At 41.7% G+C, this 22,158-nt stretch overlaps 1 protein-coding gene across 1 annotated transcript in view; it reads left to right on the top strand.

Annotated features, from left to right (window-relative positions):
• cdh13 (cadherin 13, H-cadherin (heart)) overlaps positions 1–22,158 on the top strand; it is a 795,802-nt gene that overhangs the window by 734,603 nt on the left and 39,041 nt on the right. The window contains exons 13-14 of the mRNA XM_061917999.1: positions 1,130–1,363; positions 12,752–12,970. Coding sequence (XP_061773983.1) covers positions 1,130–1,363; positions 12,752–12,970 — 453 coding nt within the window. The remainder of the gene's footprint in view (positions 1–1,129; positions 1,364–12,751; positions 12,971–22,158) is intronic.

Here is a 22,158-nt window from a genome sequence, read left to right as displayed (position 1 = left end):
AGCTATCAGCATAGCCATCTTTGTCTCAGCATAAGATACACCATTGGGTCTCCATTTTGCGAGGTGGCCCATAATACTGGGTTGTGAACGATGCTGCGCTGCGGACGCTTTGTGCTTCGCTGACCGTCCATGGCTGAGTTTATCCGTTCGGCCGCCGTGTTCAATGGAGAAGTCTGTTCTACAAAATTTACAGGCAACATAACCCTTCCCCTTCAAACTCTCCTGAATAAACTGAAATTCTTGTTTCCAATCGTTCTGGAACTTGCAAGCGTATTTCTTCATTTTGCTGGTCAACGGTGTAATATATTGGGTTGGAGTCAATAACCAGGCGACGTGATGAAGTTAAGTCTCTTTACTGTGGGCTTCTGAACAGACTCCCTAATGCATGTTCCTTGACTGTACTTAAATGTAGAATACATTTACATTCTATTCTATGGACAGTAGATATCAGTATTGTCCTGTTTAAGAGGGTCCAACATTGAGTCAGGTCTGGAACTGGAGGGGGCGTGGCCTTCAGCTCCGCCTGAATTTCGGGAGATTTTCGGGAGAAAATTTGTTCGGGAGAGGCGCTGAATATCGGGAGTCTCCCGGAAAATCCGTGAGGGTTGGCAAGTATGCCTGTACTGTACATATAGTGTATATATAGTTTATCACAGAGGTACTGTAGACCTTGCCCTGGTTCATGAGAACAGAGATCTCGGGCTCCAAAAGGTTGGCAACCACTGCTCTTATTGTTATCAAGCGTTTCCAAAAATCAGGTTTACAGATTAACAAACAATAAAGTACACGGTTGTGCAGTATCGCACTTACAAAACATGCATTTACGCAGCCTCCCATCAGTCAGATTATCTTCCTGCTCGAACATGTTGTGAGTTACTTGTAAGATGGCGCCCTCTGCTGGTATTCATAACTCTATTTACCCCAGCAAATTGCACCACTTGACCATTCAAGTTACCATAAAAGCAAAAACAAACTGTCTACAATTCAAAGCCAAGAAACAAAATCGGAGAATATGCGGGGTGCCGAACGCTAAACAGCAAATCTACTCTATACCCATTATTTAAACCTGTGATTTGGGAAATCCGCACCACAAACAAGACATGTTGTTTCTCTGTGTGTGTTTGTGTAGGCAGTCCTCCAGCTACGGGAACCGGGACCTTGGTCATCTACCTTGAAGATTACAATGATAATGCGCCCTACGTGGTACCGTCAGTAGCACAGGTGTGCGAAGATGCGCATGATATGAACGTGGCCATCGTGGGTGGACGGGACAAGGATCTACCTCCCAACGGGGCGCCCTTCAACATCGAACTGGGAAAACAACCCGGGCTCGATAAAACATGGAAGGTCACCAGAGTCAACTGTGAGTATTTCTCAATTTTCTTACTTTGATGTGTTGGTTTTTTTCTCCACCATATAAGAGTTGTGTATACAAAACCCAAAACCAGTGACGTTGGCACGTTATGTGAATCTTAAATAAAAACAGAATACAATGATTTGCAAATCCTTTCCAACTTGTATTCAATTGAATAGACTGCAAAACATAAGATATTTAACGTTCGAACTGGAAAATTTAATTTTTTGCACATATTAGCTAATTTAAAATGTCCTTGGTCCTCTCCAATGTTTCTCATTGTCATCCCACTGGGTTGAGTTTTTCCTCGCCCTGATGTGGGATCTCAATCAATCAATCAATCAATGTTTATTTATATAGCCCCAAATCACAAATGTCTCAAAGGACTGCACAAATCACTACGACTACAACATCCTCGGAAGAACCCACAAAAGGGCAAGGAAAACTCACACCCAGTGGGCAGGGAGAATTCACATCCAGTGGGACGCCAGTGACAATGCTGACTATGAGAAACCTTGGAGAGGACCTCAGATGTGGGCAACCCCCCCCCCCTCTAGGGGACCGAAAGCAATGGATGTCGAGCGGGTCTAACATGATACTGTGAAAGTTCAATCCATAGTGGCTCCAAGACAGCAGTGAGAGTCCCGTCCACAGGAAACCATCTCAAGCGGATCAGCAGCGTAGAGATCTGAACTGAGGATGTTGTTGTGGCTTGTGCAGCCCTTTGAGACACTTGTGATTTAGGGCTATATAAATAAACATTGAGTGATTGATTGACTGAGAAAGTTGAGGAATGCTCATCAAACCCTTATTTGGAACATCCCACAGGTGAACAGGCTAATTGGGAACAAGGTGGGGGCCATGGTTGGGTATAAAAGCAGATTTAAAGAAATGCTCAAACAAGGATGGGGCGAGGGTCACCACCCTGTGAACAAATGCGTGAGCAACAGTTAAAGAAGAACATTTCTCAACGAGCTACTGCAAGGAATTTTGGGATTTTACCATCTAAACTACAGTCTGTGATATCATCAAAAGGTTCAGAAAATCTGGAGAAATCAAAGCAGTGGTAAAAATGCACTGTGTTGCTGCCATTAAATTCTATGTTAACCCTTGTGTAATGTTCATATTGTTGTTACTCTCAGTTGTTCAGTATTTTAACATAAAAGTGTTGGATTGTGAGGCTTTAAAAGCGACAAAATGCAACAGGTCTATCAGACCCTCAAACGCTGGCTGAGTAACAACATGAACTCTGCACGGGAAATGTATCTGATAGTTTCTACATCCCACAAGGAATCCTTTTTTGTGTTTCTGCACCTGCGGTTCCCACACAAGGTCGCAACATTGTTTGTCAACACTGCTCTCATTTTCTCGCACATTTGACTCTCTGATGCTCTGTGTACCTATACTCTGTCCTCCTCCTGTCTAGGCCTGGTGTGTGTGTGTGTGTGTGTGTGTGTGTGTGTGTGTGTGTGTGTGCGCGTGCGTGCGTGCGTGCGTGCGTGCGTGCGTGCGTGCGTGCGTGCGTGCGTGCGGTACACAAAACATCAATTTCCACCCTTGTATTAGCCCCGGACATCTTATACAGGTATGTAATAGTGAAGTGAATTATATTTATATAGCGCTTTTCTCTAGTGACTCAAAGCACTTTACAAAGTGAAACCCAATATCTAAGTTACATTTAAACCAGTGTGAGTGGCACTGGGAGCAGGTGGGTAAAGTGTCTTGCCCAAGGACACAACAGCAGTGACTAGGATGGCAGAAGCGGGAATCGAACCTGCAACCCTCAGGTTGCTGGCACGGCCACTCTACCAACCGATGTGTGGTCATTAAATATGTATTTTGATATATGTTCTTCACAGAACCAAAGTCAGTGAGTCTCAGTTTGAAAAATTAATCAATTTTATCATTTGTCTTTTATTAGAAAATGAAAACGGGTCCCACAGACCTGAACAGCACATAAGGGTTGCACACAAAAATTTTGTTCCTCAGTTCAGACAATTAATATCCTCTCTTTGCAGTCTATTCAGTTGAATATAACTTGAAAGGGATTTGCAAATCATTGTATTCTGTTTTTATTTACAAATTTACACAATGTGCCAACTTCACTGGTTTTGGGTTTTGAACACACAAATATCACCTTCAGGTGGAATCGATATAAAAGGATGCTGCACACCACATAAAACGACAGCATGTACAGTAGTAGGAACGATAGCGTGACTTAAAACTTTGTACCGAGTACAAATACTTTAAAAGCTCGAGAATGTTCTGGGAAGATATGACTGGTTATACCTGTGGTTGTCTGTTCTGTTCCTTAAGTGATTGCAAGTTCAATAAACAAAACTAATCTTCTCCCTCACCGTCAGCTGTCTTAGTGCAGTTATGCAATTCCCAAACACATTAAAAAAAGAAAAGTTGTCTCTTGTAATCTTGCTGTTTGACCAATTAGTCAGGCTTCATTTGCGATCATGGAATTCAGAATGTTGATTGTTGATTTTCTGAACTCATTATTGTCACATGGTGGCTGGAGCTTAGCCAAGATGACTTAAGACAAGAGACAGGGTAAAAACTGGACTGGTCTGGGTAGTCCTGGGCGAAATGGCCTAACATTTTTATAGTAATATGTATCAGAGTTTCCTGCGGTATTTAACACTGTGACAGACTTCTCAAGCTGTCGGGCGGGTTCCAAGGACCGTCAAGGAAGGACATAGCGGCGGCACGTTTAGACTTCTTTATTTTTCATAAAGACTGCTTTTCAGCTGCACCGTCTGCCGCTCGCTCTTCCGCTTGCCTTTCTGCTTCGGGCGTCGTCGCCTTTCTCGCGCTTTCAGTCTCTCCCTCGCAGCGTCAGCTTCCCTCTGGCTCCTTCTTGTCTCTCCGCCTCTCTCCCAGACGTTTACGGCTGTCACCCTTGTATACAGTGCGAGAGGATTACTCAATTGTTCCCAGGTGGGCGATCCACGCACCTGATCTTGATTGGTCACAGTAAGTGTTTTTGTGTTAGTTGTTCATAGCCATGCCATCGTGCTGTTTTTGTTTATAGTTCATTATAATTCATGCCATCGAGCAAGTGTTTTGGTTTCAAATTTATCATTATAGCCTCGGTTTTAGTCTTTTGTTTCATAGCCAAGTTTTACGCCCCTGAGCGCGCCCTTTCTTTTCCCGTTTTGTATTATAGTGTGTAAATAAATTAAATATGTACCTGAATTCACGCCTGGCTCGTTCCAAATTCCCTCCGCGTCGAAGAAGCAAAACAAATCCAAGTTATAGTCCTAACAATAATCACTCCAGCAAATCAACAAAATCAACAAAGCTCGCCTTTTGTGTATTCACGCACAGCATAAAACATTTGGTGGACAAAACGAGTTTAAGCGGGAGTGGCATAAAACTCGTCCCGAAGAAAGTTGTACATGTAAACATACTACGGTGAGTTCAAGGATCGCTGAAATTAGTGGGACATAAACCTTTTTCGCCAAATACTCTCATCAGTTAAGCATGTTTAATACAAACAGTGCGATTTCCAACAATTAAGAAGGTTTTTTTCATGTTTGTCCTCCAACAGAAACCATAGTAGACCAAAAAAAATTGTTTTTTCTTTTTCCATTTTTACACGTCTGTGAAAAAGCTCCAGGAAGCCACTAACTAGGGCAGGGGTAGGGAACCTATGGCTCTAGAGCCAGATGTGGCTCTTTTGATGACTGCATCTGGCTCTCAGATAAATCTGAGCTGACGTTGCTTAAAACGATAAGTAATGAATAATTCCACTTGTAATCACAGTGTTAAAAATAATGTTAAAATTATAAAACATTCTCATGCATTTTTAATCCATCCATCCGTTTTTTTTACCGCACCTGTTCAAGAAGTTCCGTTAATACTAAGAAGTTATTTAGTTATTATTGGTTAGTGTGGGGCTTGCCCTCCTGGGGGTTCTTTAGACCCCCAAGCACCGACATGAGACCCTGTATTTTTTCATTTTTCAATAAGTCTCTCAGTTGCTTTCCAGCAATTGTCTTTTTCTCTTTCGTTCTGGCTCGAGCTCTGGCTCCTGCACCAACCCCGTCTCTCCTCCCGGCTGCTGCTTATAACAGAGCGACAGGTGATTAGATAACAAGGCCCAGGTTGGCCTTCCACGCACCTGTCGCTGCAGGCCCGCAGGCCACGGCCCCTCCACAGTTAGCTTCAGAATAACAATGTTATTACAAAGAATAAGAGACCTGTTCCATCCATCCATCCATTTTTCTACCGCTTATTCCCTTTTGGGGTCGCGGGGGGGTGCTGGCGCCTATCTCAGCTACAATCGGCCGGAAGTCACTGTGTGCGTGCGTGCGTGCACCTTTTGTGCATTCACGCACAGCATAAAACGTTTGGTGGACAAAACGAGTTTAAGCGGGAGTGGCATAAAACTCGTCCTGAAGAAAGTTGTACATGTAAACATACTACGGTGAGTTCAAGGATCGCTGAAATTAGTGGGACATAACCTTTTTCGCCAAATACTCTCATCAGTTAAGCATGTTTAATACAAACAGTGGGATTTCCAACAATTAAGAAGGTTTTTTTCATGTTTGTCCTCCAACAGAAACCATAGTAGACCAAAAAAAATAGTTTTTTCTTTTTCCATTTTTACACGTCTGTGAAAAAGCTCCCGGAAGCCACTAACTAGGGCAGGGGTAGGGAACCTATGGCTCTAGAGCCAGATGTGGCTCTTTTGATGACTGCATCTGGCTCTCAGATAAATCTGAGCTGACCCTGCGTAACACGATAAGTAATGAATAATTCCACTTGTAATCACAGTGTTAAAAATAATGTTAAAATTATAAAACATTCTCATGCATTTTTAATCCATCCATCCGTTTTTTTACCGCACCTGTTCAAGAAGTTGCGTTAATAGTAAGAAGTTATTTATTTATTATTGGTTAGTGTGGGGCTTGCCCTCCTGGGGGTTCTTCAGACCACCAAGCACCGACATGAGAGCCTGTATTTTTTCATTTTTCAATAAGTCTCTCAGTTGCTTTCCAGCAATTGTCTTTTTCTCTTTCGTTCTGGCTCGAGCTCTGGCTCCTGCACCAACCCCGTCTCTCCTCCGGCTGCTGGTTATACCAGAGCGACAGGTGATTAGATAACAAGGCCCAGGTGGGCCTTCCACGCACCTGTCGCTACAGGCCTGCAGGCCACGCCCCCTCCACAGTTAGCTTCAGAATAACAGTGTTATTACAAACAATAAGAGACCTGTTCCATCCATCCATCCATTTCTACCGCTTATTCCCTTTTGGGGTCGCGGGGGGGGTGCTGGCGCCTATCTCAGCTACAATCCGAGGCGGAAGGCGGGGTACACCCTGGACAAGTCGCCACCTCATCGCAGGGCAGACCTGTTATACTCTAGAAATGTTGGTCTTACTTAAAAATGCACGTGTTTAGTTGTGTTCAGTGTTAAAAAAAAAAATTATACGGCTCTTACGGAAATATATTTTAAAATATTTGGCTTTTTGGCTCTCTCAGCCAAAAAAGGTTCCCGACCCCTGCACTAGAACGTCATTATGCAGCTCTAGAGCCGCGGGTTGCCGACCCCTGGGCTGGTCAGTTGTAACTTGCACTCTACTAACTACATGTTAATTTAAGTAGTGCTTATGAATTCATACCAAACACAGGGAGTATACAAACATGGATGCAAAGAGGACTGAGGTGTGTGTGTGTGTGTGTGTGTGTGTGTGTGTGTGTGTGTGTGTGTGTGTGTGTGTGTGTGTGTGCGTGTGTGTGTGCGTGTGTGTGTGTGTGTGTGTGTGTGTGTGTGTGTCTGTGTGTGTTGTGTGCGTGGGCAGAAAACCAAGACATTGATTCAGGGTTGCATGGCCGCCAGCGCCCGTCTCTGTGTGTTTGAGTGACAGACCACAAGGAAAACCTGCCCACAGGTAATACCTGTGACTGACAGCCACCAAAGAGAGATACAAATACTTTTTTCTGTCACGAATGTTTTGTGTGTAAGTGTAAACACATCCAATAATAGTGTTTTGCACCGTCCATGTTGGCCCTCAAAGAGAAAAGGTATGCAATATGCTCCGCATTCCTCAAAAAACACCTACGGTATTTTAGGTAATTGTGTATTTAGGTAATTGTGCATTTAAGTCATTGGAAACTCTCAACAAATTCTAGGTTGGAAATTCAGTGTAAATTGTTATCGCTACATAAACCTCACAAAAGTGAGTACACCCATCTCATTTGGGAAAACATTTGAATCTAACTTAAGGGGAATCTATTATACATTTGGAGTATATTCTACTGAAGATCTGTGGTTTTATTCAAAGTCAGGCCCACCACATCATTGAATGTGGCCCGCGAAAGCCTGGGAATTGTGTGTTTGTTAATAAGATACTTCATTTTTTATTTATTTATTTTTTACTAAATGCACATCATTATTTAGATTTTGACAGGAAAAAATGTGTGTCTTTTAAACGTTATCTCATCATGCCAAATACTACTGTCAGAAAAATTGTATGTAAATTATCCAAAAACTTTCCGTTCTCTGAGGTACTAAAGAACAAACAAGAGGCTGTCTTTGTTGCACCAAGCCAAAGGCTTGGAAAATCCCATTCTGTATGATGGGAGGAGACATAACTGGGGATATCTATTGTGATCCAAGACTTGTCCAAGCTCAAGCCAGAACCAGCCCAAGCCCAAAGCATATTTTTCTCTTGTGTTAGTGTGACCAAAAACAATGTTTGTTTACTGTGACAGTCTCGAGCCGTCGTTGCTCAGGTTCAGTGGACCACCCAGGAAGGACATGCTTTTTAGAAGGTTTGACTCTTATTTTTTCAAATAAAGCTTGTCTTTAGTCGTCGCTCAGGTTCAGTGGACCACCCAGGAAGGACATGCTTTTTAGAAGGTTTGACTCTTATTTTTTCAAATAAAGCTTGTCTTTAGTGCTGCTCCTTTCCACTCATCGCTCACGGTCCGCTCTTTCAGCCGCCGTCGTCGTCCTCCTCCTCTCTGGCTCACTCTCTGTCGCTCTTTGATCACTCGTGATCTTCTCCTGCAGGCTCTCCAACTCCTTCCTCGATCTCTCCTCCTTCTCCCCTTTTATACAGCAGGAGGAGATGAATTAATTGTGTGCCGGTGTGTGCCACACACGTGATTTAGATTGTGGCGGCGTCGCTCCCAGCAAGCCCCACCTCTTCGCTCCACCGCATCCTCCGCCTCCTTGCCCCCATATAGGGCAGGGCTGCAGCGTGCCCTGCCCAGCCATTGGCCCGTTGGCTCCGCCTCTCAACATTTACATACCCCTATTCCTTTAGAAACATGATTGTTGTGTAAACAGGGAATATCTAAATAGAAGACAAGACACAAACCTTTTTTTCGTCAAAGGGACTTTACAGAGTACAGTCGCTACGTCTCTCCTCAAATTGAGCCAAATAGAATTCTGTTTCTGTTTATTTTCTTTGCTTCTTGTCTTGTTTAATAGATGTCATCAATGTTTGAACCTGACAATTACATTATTATATAGTGTATTACAAAAATATGTTGGTAAAGATAAAAACAGACAGTTAAATATTTGCTTTTTACCTTCACATAATTTTTTAAAATTTTTGGATGATTAATCACAGGTTAATGCCCGCCCGCATGCAACATTCTAATAAATTTTTTTTTAATTGGCCCTATGCAGGCAGCCAATACTGCGATGTGGCCCTCAATGAAAACGAGTTTGACACCCGTGGTCTAGTACCTACGTGTCAAAGTCAAGGCCCATGAATGAATCATCTATGGCCCCCTGGGATTATATTTGATTGGTATTAGAACCGGCCCGCTGGCCACAGCCGCCTGCTGCTGTTTTGCACGCACCAATACTCTATCAAGTGTTGGCGCTAGGAATTTTCAAAATGGGGTGCCAGGGTCCCCATCAAGTCATTAAAATGGGGTCCCTGAGTACAAACCATGTTTCCATATGAGTTGGGAAATTGTGTTCGATGTAAATATAAACAGAATACAATGATTTGCAAATCCTTGTCAACCCATATTCTATTTAATGCACTACAGAGACAAAATATTTGATGTTCAAACTCATAAACTTTATATTTTTCTGCAAATAATAGTTAACTTTGAATTTCATGGCTGCAACACATGCCAAAGTAGTTGGGAAAGGGCATGTTCACCACTGTGTTACATCACCTTTTCTTTTAACAACACTCAATATACGTTTGGGAACTGAAGAAACTAATTGTTGAAGCTTTGAAAGTGGAATTCTTTCCCATTTGTTGTTTTTTGTACAGTTTCAGTCGTTCAACAGTCCGGGGTCTCTGCTGTCGTATTTTACGCTTCATAATGCGCCACACATTTTCCATGGGAGACAGGTCTGGACTGCAGGCGGGCCAGGAAAGTACCCGCACTCTGTTTTTACGAAGCCACGCTAATGTAACACGTGCTGAATATGGCTTGGCATTGTCTTGCTGAAATAAGCAGGGGCGTCCATGAAAAAGACGGCGCTTAGATGGCAGCATATGTTGTTCCAAAACCTGTATGTACCTTTCAGCATAAATGGTGCCTTCACAGATGTGTAAGTTACCCATGCCTTGGGCACTAATACACCCCCATACCATCACACATGTGTAAGTTACCCATGTCTTTGGCACTAATACACCCCCATACCATCACACATGTGTAAGTTACCCATGCCTTGGGCACTAATACACCCCCATACCATCACACATGTGTAAGTTACCCATGCCTTGGGCACTAATACACCCCCATACCATCACACATGTGTAAGTTACCCATGCCTTGGGCACTAATACACCCCCATACCATCACACATGCTGGCTTTTACACTTTGCGTCGATAACAGTCTGGATGGTTCGCTTCCCCGATGTCGAATATTTCCAAAAACAATTTGAAATGTGGACTCGTCAGACCACAGAACACTTTTCCACTTTGCATCAGTCCATCTTAGATGATCTCGGGCCCAGAGAAGCCGGCGGCATTTCTGGATGTTGTTGATAAATGGCTTTCACTTTGCATAGTAGAGCTTTAACTTGCACTTACAGATGTAGCGACAAACTGTATTTAGTGATAGTGGTTTTTTGAAGTGTTCCTGAGCCCATGTGGTGATATCCTTCAGAGATTGGTGCCGGTTTTTGATACATTGCCATCTGAGGGATCGAAGGTCACGGTCATTCAATGTTGGTTTCCGGCCAAGCCGCTTACATGGAGTGATTTCTCCAGATTCTTTGAACCTTTTGATGATATTATGGAGCGTAGATGTTGAAATCCCTAAATTTCTTGCAATGTCACTTTGAGAAAGGTTGTTCTTAAACTGTTTGACTATTTGCTCACGCAGTTGTGGACAAAGGGGTGTACCTCGCCCCATCCTTTCTTGTGAAAGACTGAGCATTTTTTGGGAAGCTGTTTTTATAGCCAATCATGGCACCCACCTGTTCCCAATTAGCCTGCACACCTGTGGGATGTTCCAAATAAGTGTTTGATGAGCATTCCTCAACTTTATCAGTATTTATTGCCACCTTTCCCAACTTATTTGTCACGTGTTGCTGGCATCAAATTCTAAAGATAATGATTATTTGAAAAAAAAATAAAGTTTATGAGTTTGAACATCAAATATGTTGTCTTTGTAGCATATTCAACTGAATATGGCTTGAAAAGGATTTGCAAATCATTGTATTCTGTTTATATTTACATCTAACACAATTTCCCAACTCATATGGAAACGGGATTTTTAGATTTTTGGGGTCCCACCCACTTTTTTTGTAACCGTTTTAAAAAACAAATGATTTAAATGTATGCATCATCCTCTTATATCTCACATTCTATATTGTGTTTTGGAAAAAAAGTTGTCATAAATTTTACTTAATTCATTAAAAATAATAATTTCAAAATAAAACTTTTTCTTTTTTTTTAACTGCACTGATTTCCTCAGAATCTTCAACAAACTTGAAGTGTTTTGTCCAGAGGATTATTTGAGATTTAGTCTTGTTCTATTGTTGGCCAAAGTAAAACAAAAAAACAACATCCCAGAGTTGTCTTCATTTTTAAGTTATCATGCCATGTTTTTACAATTCCAGCCCATTTGGGAATAGATTTTCTTCCCGTTTGACGCCCCTGTTCTGAAGAAATATCCAAGTTTCATTTCTGTGGTTCAGTGCAGGTTATAGCCTGCTTCTCCCAAAATGTCAGCAGAGATGGTGGTGTCAGAAGTTAACAGAAGCCAAAGGACCTGAGAGGTTTCAAGATGGTGTCATAGCAACAGTTCATCGCAATTTCCATATTTATGGCTTGCAGCAGGTCTCGGACCTATGACTCATTCAGTTCACCAGCCAAGTTGTTGCAAACTGAGACATCCTTTTTTGTTCAATGAACCACATTTATAATTGTGCTTTTTAAAATAGTCGAACATTGTTTTGTGTTCATTCGAGACATGTTGAAACTATTTGGAAAATCTCTGTGTACAGTTTGCTCTCATCTTTGGTCTCAAACTCCATATTGTTCTTCTGTTTGCCTTCAAAAATAGTTGGATACAAAATCTCAATCTTCAAAAATGGAATACAAAATCTCCATCTTGAACATGAACTGGGTAACACAAAGATCCGCCTCCTTTGAAGCAAGCAGAAGTGTTTCTTCTCACCTCCTGGGGGACTCAACCATGTCAAAGTAGACACTTTTTACATTCAGTTTTACATTTATAATGACTCAAGGCTGGAGATAACTGCTTAAAACTGTAATATCGGAAATGATCCGTATCGGTTTCAAAAAGTAAAATGTATACAGTTTTAATATGACTATTAATGAAATGCAAATGTGCTGACACTCGTGACATCGCCCTGTCTCTGCTTTGTCTGCGTCAGGGCACTCGATGTTCGGCCTTGGCAGTCAGCAGGCCGATCCTGGACACAAACACTGATACGTGACTGGCTTTGCGCAGATTTGGAAAAGTACAACTTCAGCACAATTGATAATAACTATAGCAACAGCCCTTAAGCATAAGACTTGTGTGATAATATATAGATAATTATTGTAACAGTTACCTTTATCATTATAACACTTTACATTTTTTGCGGCTCCAAACAGATTTTTTTTGGTTCAATACGGCTCTTTCTACGTTTTGGGTTGCCAACTCCTGGGTTAGTGTGTCAAGCATACTTTCTCAGTTATTTTTTACACAATAACTTATTTTACCTTTTCAATTTCTTTGTCTATATGTATTTGTGTTTGACTTTCTCTTCTACTGTTACCGAATATCATTATTTATTTAACTGAGATTTAAAGGTTACTTTTTTCTTTAAACATCTCTTTAATTGGTTCATTTCTTCTGTTGTTATTTCTGTTACCCTCTCTGTGTTCTCTCCCGAACAAAATGTGATCGTTATGTCTGCTTTCTCTTTCTGTATTTGTGTCCGTCCCCAGCAACACACTCGCAAATAATGCTGCTACAAAGTCTGAAGAAAGCCAACTATCAGCTTCCGCTGATCATCACCGATTCGGGGGTGCCTCCTCTGTCCAACAACACGGAGGTCAAAGTTCAGGTCTGCGTCTGCAAGAAGAACAAGATGCTCTGCAGCTCCGCCCACTCACACCACGCCAGCCTTTTCATCCTTCTAACAACACTCGTCCTTGTCCTGCCATGTAAGTACGACTGCAGACACAAAGAACAAAAGAAAACTACAAAACCCAAAACCAGTAAAGTTGGCGCGTTGTGTAATTTGTAAATAAAAAACAGAATACAATGATTTGCAAATCCTTTTCAACTTATATTCAATTGATTAGACTGCAAAGACAAGATATTTAATGTTCGAAATGAGAACCTAAATTTAGTTTTCGCAAATAATCATCCATCCATCATCTTCGGCTTATCCGAGGTCGGGTCGCGGGGGCAGCAGCCTAAGCAGGGAAACCCAGACTTCCCTCTCCCCAGCCACTTCGTCTAGCTCTTCCCGGGGGATCCCGAGGCGTTCCCAGGCCAGCCAGGAGACATAGTCTTCCCAACGTGTCCTGGGTCTTCCCCGTGGCCTCCTACCGGTTGGACGTGCCCTAAACACCTCCCTAGGGAGGCGTTCGGGTGGCATCCTGACCAGATGCCCGAACCACCTCATCTGGCTCCTCTCCATGTGGAGGAGCAGCGGCTTTACTTTGAGTTCCTCCCGGATGGCAGAGCTTCTCACCCTATCTCTAAGGGAGAGACCCAAACTCATTTGGGCCGCTTGTACCCGTGATCTTATCCTTTCGGTCATGACCCAAAGCTCATGACCATAGGTGAGGATGGGAACGTAGATCGACCGGTAAATTGAGAGCTTTGCCTTCCGGCTCAGCTCCTTCTTCACCACAACGGATCGGTACAACGTCCGCATTACTGAAGACGCCGCACCGATCCGCCTGTCGATCTCACGATCCACTCTTCCCTCACTCGTGAACAAGACTCCTAGGTACTTGAACTCCTCCACTTGGGGCAGGGTCTCCTCCCCAACCCGGAGATGGCACTCCACCCTTTTCCGGGCGAGAACCATGGACTCGGACTTGGAGGTGCTGATTCTCATTCCGGTCGCTTCACACTCGGCTGCGAACCGATCCAGTGAGAGCTGAAGATCCCGGTCAAATGAAGCCATCAGGACCACATCATCTGCAAAAAGCAGAGACCTAATCCTGCGGTCACCAAACCGGAACCCCTCAACGCCTTGACTGCGCCTAGAAATTCTGTCCATAAAAGTTATGAACAGAATGGGTGACAAAGGACAGCAAATAATCATTAACTTGAAATGTAATGATAGCAACACAGTGCAAAAAAGTTGGCATTTTTGCCACTGTGTTACCTGACCTTTCCTTTTAACAATACTCTGTAAACAGAGGAGACCAATTTTTGAAGCTTTTCGGGGGAATTTTGTTTCCATTTCTTCCTTGATGTGCAGCTTAAGTTGTTCACACCGTTGTGGTATTTTAGTCCTCATATTGCGCCACACATTTTCAATGGGAGACAGGTCTGGACTACAGGTAGGCCAGTTTAGTACCCGCCTACGAAGCCATACTCTTGAAACATGTGCAGAATGTGGCTTGACATTGTCTCGCTGAATAAGCAGGGGCGTCCATGATAACGTTGCTTGGATGGCACAATATGTTGCTCCAAAAGCTGTATGTACCTTTCAGCATTAATGGTGCCTTCACAGATGTGTAAGTTACCCATGCCTTGGGCACTAAAAATAATATTAATAATAATAATAATAATGGATTATATTTACATTGCACTTTTCTATTATTAGATACTCAAAGAGCCCACATAGAAGTGGGAACCCATCATTCATTCACACCTGGTGGTGGTAAGCTACATCTGTAGCCACAGCTGCCCTGGGGTAGACTGACAGAAGCGTGACCACCACCTATCATTCATTCATCATTCATTCACCAGTGTGGGCGGCACCAAGGTCAAGGGTTAAGTGTCCTGCCCAAGGATACAACGGCAGCGATTTGGATCTCAATAGGCGAGGAGCGAACCTGCAACCCTCAGGTTTCTGGCACGGCCGCTCTACCAACTACGCCAGGCCGCCCCATAACACCACAGATGCTGGTGCCGGAGGGCACAACGTCCACAGTTTCCAAAAACAATTTGAAATGTGGACTCGTCAGACCACAGAAAACTTTTCCACTTTGCATCAGTCCATCTTAGATGAGCCTGGGCCCACCGAAGCCGGTGGCATTTCTGGGTGTTGTTGATAAATGGCTTTGGCTTTGCATGGTAGAGTTTTAACTTGCACTTACAGATGTAGCGACAAACTGTAGTTACCGACAGTGCTTTTCTGAAGTGTTCCTAAGCCCATGTGGTGATATCCATTACACACTGATGTCGGTTTTTGATGCAGTACCGCCTGAGGGATTTAAGGTCACGGGCATTCAATGTTGGTTTTCAGCCTTGCTGCTTACGTGCAGTGATTTTTCCAGATTCTCTGAATCTTTCGATGATATTGCAGACCGTAGAGGGTGAAATCCCTAAATTCCTTGATGACCTACTCAGTGGCCTAGTGGTTAGAGTGTCTGCCCCGAGATCAGTAGGTTGGGAGTTCAAACCCCGGCCGAGTCATACCAAAGACTATAAAAAAAACGGGACCCATTACCTCCCTGCTTGGCACTCAGCATTAAGGGTTGGAATTGGGGGTTACATCCCCATAAATGATTCCCGGGCGTGGCACCGCTGCTGCTCACTGCTCCCCTCACCTCCCAGGGGGTGAACAAGGGGATGGGTCAAATGCAGAGGACAAATTTCACCGCACCTAGTGTGTGTGTGACAATCATTGCTACTTTAACTTTACTTTAACTTAACTTAAAAGCTGGTTGAGAAATGTTGTTCTTAAACAATTTGCTCACGAATTTGCTCACAAAGTGGTGACCCTCGCCCCATCCTTGTTTGTGAATGACCGAGCATTTCATGGATGCTGCTTTTATACACAATTCCCAATTAGCCTGTTCACCAGTGGGATGTTCCAAATAAGTGTTTGATGACCAGTCTTCATCTTTCTCAGTTTTTTTTGTCACTTATGCCAGCTTTTTTGAAACATGTTGCAGGCATACAATTCCGAAGGAGCTAATATTTGCAAAAAATAACAATTTACCTGTTTGAATGTTTAGTATGTTGTCTTTGCAGACTATTCAATTGAATATTGGTTGAAAAGGATTTGCAAATCTTTGTACTCTGTTTTTATTTACGATTTACACAACGAGCCAACTTCACTGGTTTTGTGTTTTGTATCTACATGCTGTTATTTGACATTGCTCTCGAAGGTGTTGCAAATGAGATGATCTAATGCTCCATAAATCTGAATACCCTGTCAGGGGCTATAAATTAAATTCGCCGGTGTTTCAGAATGAAATCTCAAATACATTTGGCCATAAATGATATATCAACCAGTTCACAGTAAAAGCCTTCAGAATATAAAGTAGAGTCATTCTGGAAAGTTTGGTGACTGAAACTCAGATTTATGACTCACGGTATGAAGAAAGACAAGAAAATCCTCCAGTTTTATTATGTAAACATATCCATTTTAAAAGCCTCTGTTTTTTGTTGTTTTTTTGCTGGAGGAACACAAACTAATTTTCGATAGATGTCGCATTTGGGCCATTAGCAAGAGCATCAATAATTCAGCCTCCTTGTTCACAAAATAAATGTCCAACGGCTACTTTGATAAGAAGAACAATCGTTAAGGACTTCAGGGTTTGTACATTTTTCTCACTCTCGCGCTCTCCCTGGGTTTGTGTTTTTGCAGCTAAGTTGTATGCCAGCGAAGCGGCGAAAAACCCACAAGAATGTGAAGCAAGATTTAAAACAAGGGTAGCATGGGGGAAGAAAAGCGGCAAAACAAGAAAAGGTAGATTGTGGTTTTAGTCCTGGAGGACGGCGTGGGAGTCGTCCTCGCGTTGTTGCTTTTGTGATGTGTCGTCCGCCGTGAAGATCATTGAGGAAAATCACAGCCGGCCTCTTTGAGCATTCTCACCCGTCTTCCCCTCGGTCTTGTTATATCGATCTTAACATCTTCTTTCATGCATCTGTCACACTGTCTTGCAGTACTCATCTTTTCACTCGCTTCTCCGACAGATTTCCTATCTTTTTATCATGCGCTTCTCCTTACTAATCAGAAACACTCTCATCCTACATCACGGATTTCTGATCTTATGGTAAATGGGTTACTTACTACTTGTAGAGCGCTTTTCTACCTTTAAGGTACTCCAAGAGCTTTTGACATATTTCCACATTCACACACTGATGGCAGGAGCTGCCATGCAAGGCCCTAACCAGGACCCATCAGGAGCATGGGTGAAAAGTCTTGCTCAAGGACGCAACGGGCATGGCGAGGTTGGTAGAAGGTGGGGATTGAACCAGGAACCCTCAGGTTGCTGGCCACTCTCCCAACTGTGCCACATATACAGATTTGTACACATATACTCACATACACACAGTTATTTTTTACAAAGATACATACATACATACATACATACATACTAGGGGTGTGGGGAAAAATCGATTCGAATACAAATCGAATCGTATACGTTGTGCGATTCAGAATCGATTCTCATTTTTTTTTTAAATGTTTTATATATATGTATATATATATTTTTTTTAATTTTTTTTTTTAATCAATCCAACAAACCAATACACAGCAATACCATAACAATGCAATCCGATTCCAAAACCGAACCTGACCCAGCAACACTCAGAACTGCAATAAACAGAGCAATTGAGAGGAGACACAAACACCACACAGAACAAACCAAAAGTAGTGAAACAAAAATGAATATTATCAACAACAGTATCAATATTAGTTATAATTTCAGCATAGCAGTGATTAAAAATCTCTCATTGACATTATCATTAGACATTTATAAAAAAAGAACAATAGTGTCACAGTGGCTTACACTTGCATGGCATCTCATAAGCTGGACAACACACTGTGTCCAATGTTTTCACAAAGATAAAATAAGTCATATTTTTGGTTCCTTTAATAGTTAAAACAAATGTACATTATTGCAATCAGTTGATAAAACATTGTCCTTTACAATTATAAAAGCTTTTTTTTAAATCTACTACTCTGCTAGCATGACATCGTTTTTGAATCGAGAATCGAATCGAATAAAAAAAAATCGATATTTTATCGAATCGTGACCCCAAGAATCGATATTGAATCGAATCGTGTGACACCCAAAGATTCACAGCCCTAATACATACATACATACATACATTCATACATGCAGAAATACGTACATACATACATACATACATACATAAATGCATGCATACATACATACGTACATGCATACATACATACAAACATACATACATACATACATATGCACATACATACATATGCACATACATACATACATACATGCGTGCATGTGTACGTACTTACGTACGTACATACATACATACAAACATACATACATGCATGCATGCATACATACATGCATGTATACATACATACATACATGCATGTATACATACATACATGCATACATACATACATACGTACGTACATACATACATACATACATACGTACGTACATACATACATACATACATGCATGTATACATACATACGTACATGCATACATACATACATACATACATACGTACATACATACATACATACATACATACATACATGCGTGCGTGCGTGCATGTGTACGTACGTACGTACGTGCGTGCATGTGTACGTACGTACGTACATACATACATACAAACATACATACATGCATGCATGCATACATACATGCATGCATGCATGCATACATACATACATACATACATACATACATACATACATACATACATACATACGTACATACATACATACATACGTACATACATACATACATACATACATACCAGTGACGTGCGGTGAGGTTCATGGCTGGTGAGGCCCTGAGTTCATCACAGTCAGATTTACAAACATATGAACCCTAAAGCAGTGGTCCCCAACCACCGGGCCGCGGCCCGATTGGTACCGGGCCGCAGAATAATTTTTTATTAATTTTTATAAAAAAAAATAAAAATAAAACATTTTTTTTTAATTAATTTAAAATAAAAAAACACAATATACACTTACAATTAGTGCACCAACCACAAAAACGTCCATTTTTCATGACAAAGAAAAAAAATAAAAAACATAAAAAATGGATTCTTGCCACCCGCTGCACTTGACTTGCTAACTGTAGCTTGTTGTCACTTCTTCTGCAGCCCAGTAATCGCAACAATGAACTCTGGGATCACTAGCGCCCTCTACTACCAGGAGGCGGGAGAGCAGGTGCCTCACACAGTGCGTTTTATGATTGTTTAGCACAAGAAGTACGTTACACACATATAGTTGTTGACAAAATACACTCTACATTATATACCTCAGCTAACTCAACTATGAAAATGTGTAATATAATTTATATAGCAATATGGTCTCACTGCACAGTCTATTCTCAGTATTTGAACGGCAAATGTAAAAATTCAGCGATTTTGAATAAAAAATCATCCAAAAATGGTGAAGTTAAATGGAAAATAATAAATGGAAAATAACTGTATAAAGTATAATCACTGGATATATATAACAATTTAATATACATATATATATATATATCTTTTTTTTTTATATTTTTCTTTCCATGATGGCAGGTGAGGCACTGACTCACCTGCCTCCCCTGACTGCACGTCACTGATACATACATAGGTACCTACGCTCCCACTTACATACACAAATACAGTACATAGCTACATACTCAAAAAAATCGTACATGCACATTCACGGTACAAACATACATACACACACTGTACATATACATTCACTGTACAAACATATACCGTATTTTTTTAACTGTAAGTCGCAGTTTTTTTCATAGTTTGGCCGGGGGTGCGACTTATACTCGGGAGCGACTTATGTGTGAAATTATTAACACATTACTGTAAAATATCAAATAATATTATTTAGCTCATTCACGTAAGAGACTAGACGTATAAGATTTCATGGGATTTATGGATTAGGAGTGAGAGATAGTTTGGCTCTAGAGCCATAGGTTCCCTACCCCTGCCCTAGCGGAAACTGGGTAACACACGGCACACTGACAAAGCTTAACATATTGTTACTATAACAATCTACAAGGTTAATATAGGTCGCTTCTTTCTTCCCCTCCATTTTTCAGTATTAATTTTTTCTCTCTAGTTATCATTATCTATATGTATTGTTGCATTTGAACAACTGTATTGTTGATAATAGAGGTAAATAATTGGTATTGTTCATTATCAATAGTGCTGTTTCTATTGGTATTTGTATCGCTCCATTTGTAGTGTAAAAATGCTCATTGTCATTTCTGTATTATTTGTTTCGCTACCTAATTCTTTGATATCACTTTTGCTATCATATTTGTATATATTGTATGTGCTGCTGTTGTTCTATTGTTGTTGTGTTTGCTGTTGTAGTTTTTTTCTCCTCTTGTCCCCACAATTTCACCTTCTGTCTTCCTTGCGCATGAAAGTGTTTGTTTTATTCGGTCATGTTGCAGTTAAATTAATTCCTGCTCATAAATAAAAATAAAAGCTTCACAAGGCTTCAGTAAAGAAACAAGCAGCCTGAAGCCATGTTGCAAGAGGCCCTGCTGAGACTCCTGGGGTTTCAGGTGTGTCACATTGCTAATACCGTGTACACGCTAGCTGAGGTTACCATGGCGACCACCTACGGTATCGGCCAATCGACCGGCTGTCGAGCAACTGGGAGGACGCTTCCAGGAAATCGAGTCGTACAAGCGTGACTTACCCGACATCTTTGGTTTGGCACGCTATCGTTCGTGTTCAAGCATCACCTTTAATTTGCGTTCCACATGTTATTTCATACTGTGGTGCAACCTGCTCCTACAGTTAATATTAAACATGAACATAAAATGTGGACAGTAAAGTAATAAGAGAATATTTACAAACCCCGTTTCCATATGAGTTGGGAAATTGTGTTAGATGTAAATATAAACAGAATACAATGATTTGCAAATCCTTTTCAAGCCATATTCAGTTGAATATGCTACAAAGACAACATATTTATTTATTTTTTTTGCAAATAATAATTAACTTAGAATTCCATGGCTGCGCTGGTCCCAAAGTAGTTGGGAAAAGGCATGTTCACCACTGTGTTACATCACATACAAGAAACTAATTGTTGAAGCTTTGAAAGTGGAATTCTTTCCCATTCTTGTTTTATGTAGAGCTTCAGTCCTTCAACAGTCCGGGGTCTCCGCTGTCGTATTTTACGCTTCATGTTGCACCACACATTTTCCATGGGAGACAGGTCTGGACTGCAGGCAGGCCAGTAAAGTACCCACACTCTTTTACTACGAAGCCACGCTGTTGTAACACGTGGCTTGGCATTGTCTTGCTGAAATAAGCAGGGGCGTTCATGATAACGTTACTTGGATGACAGCATATGTTGCTCCAAAACCTGTATGTACCTTTCAGCATTAATGGTGCCTTCACAGATGTGTAAGTTACCCATGCCTTGGGCACTAATACACCCCCATACCATCACACATGTGTAAGTTACCCATGCCTTGGGCACTAATACACCCCCATACCATCACACATGTGTAAGTTACCCATGCCTTGGGCACTAATACACCCCCATACCATCACACATGTGTAAGTTACCCATGTCTTGGGCACTAATACACCCCCATACCATCACACATGTGTAAGTTACCCATGTCTTGTTCACTAATACACCCCCATACCATCACACATGTGTAAGTTACCCATGCCTTGGGCACTAATACACCCCCATACCATCACACATGTGTAAGTTACCCATGCCTTGGGCACTAATACACCCCCATACCATCACACATGTGTAAGTTACCCATGCCTTGGGCACTAATACACCCCCATACCATCACACATGTGTAAGTTACCCATGTCTTGGGCACTAATACACCCCCATACCATCACACATGTGTAAGTTACCCATGTCTTGGGCACTAATACACCCCCATACCATCACACATGTGTAAGTTACCCATGTCTTGGGCACTAATACACCCCCATACCATCACACATGTGTAAGTTACCCATGTCTTGTTCACTAATACACCCCCATACCATCACACATGTGTAAGTTACCCATGCCTTGGGCACTAATACACCCCCATACCATCACACATGTGTAAGTTACCCATGCCTTGGGCACTAATACACCCCCATACCATCACACATGTGTAAGTTACCCATGTCTTGGGCACTAATACACCCCCATACCATCACACATGTGTAAGTTACCCATGTCTTGGGCACTAATACACCCCCATACCATCACACA

The sequence above is a fragment of the Nerophis ophidion genome, linkage group LG12 (genome assembly GCF_033978795.1).
Source record: "Nerophis ophidion isolate RoL-2023_Sa linkage group LG12, RoL_Noph_v1.0, whole genome shotgun sequence".
Classification (NCBI taxonomy): domain Eukaryota; kingdom Metazoa; phylum Chordata; class Actinopteri; order Syngnathiformes; family Syngnathidae; genus Nerophis; species Nerophis ophidion.
The sequence above is the reverse complement of the archived record's forward strand: the minus strand, read 5'-3'. Positions and strand labels throughout refer to the sequence as shown.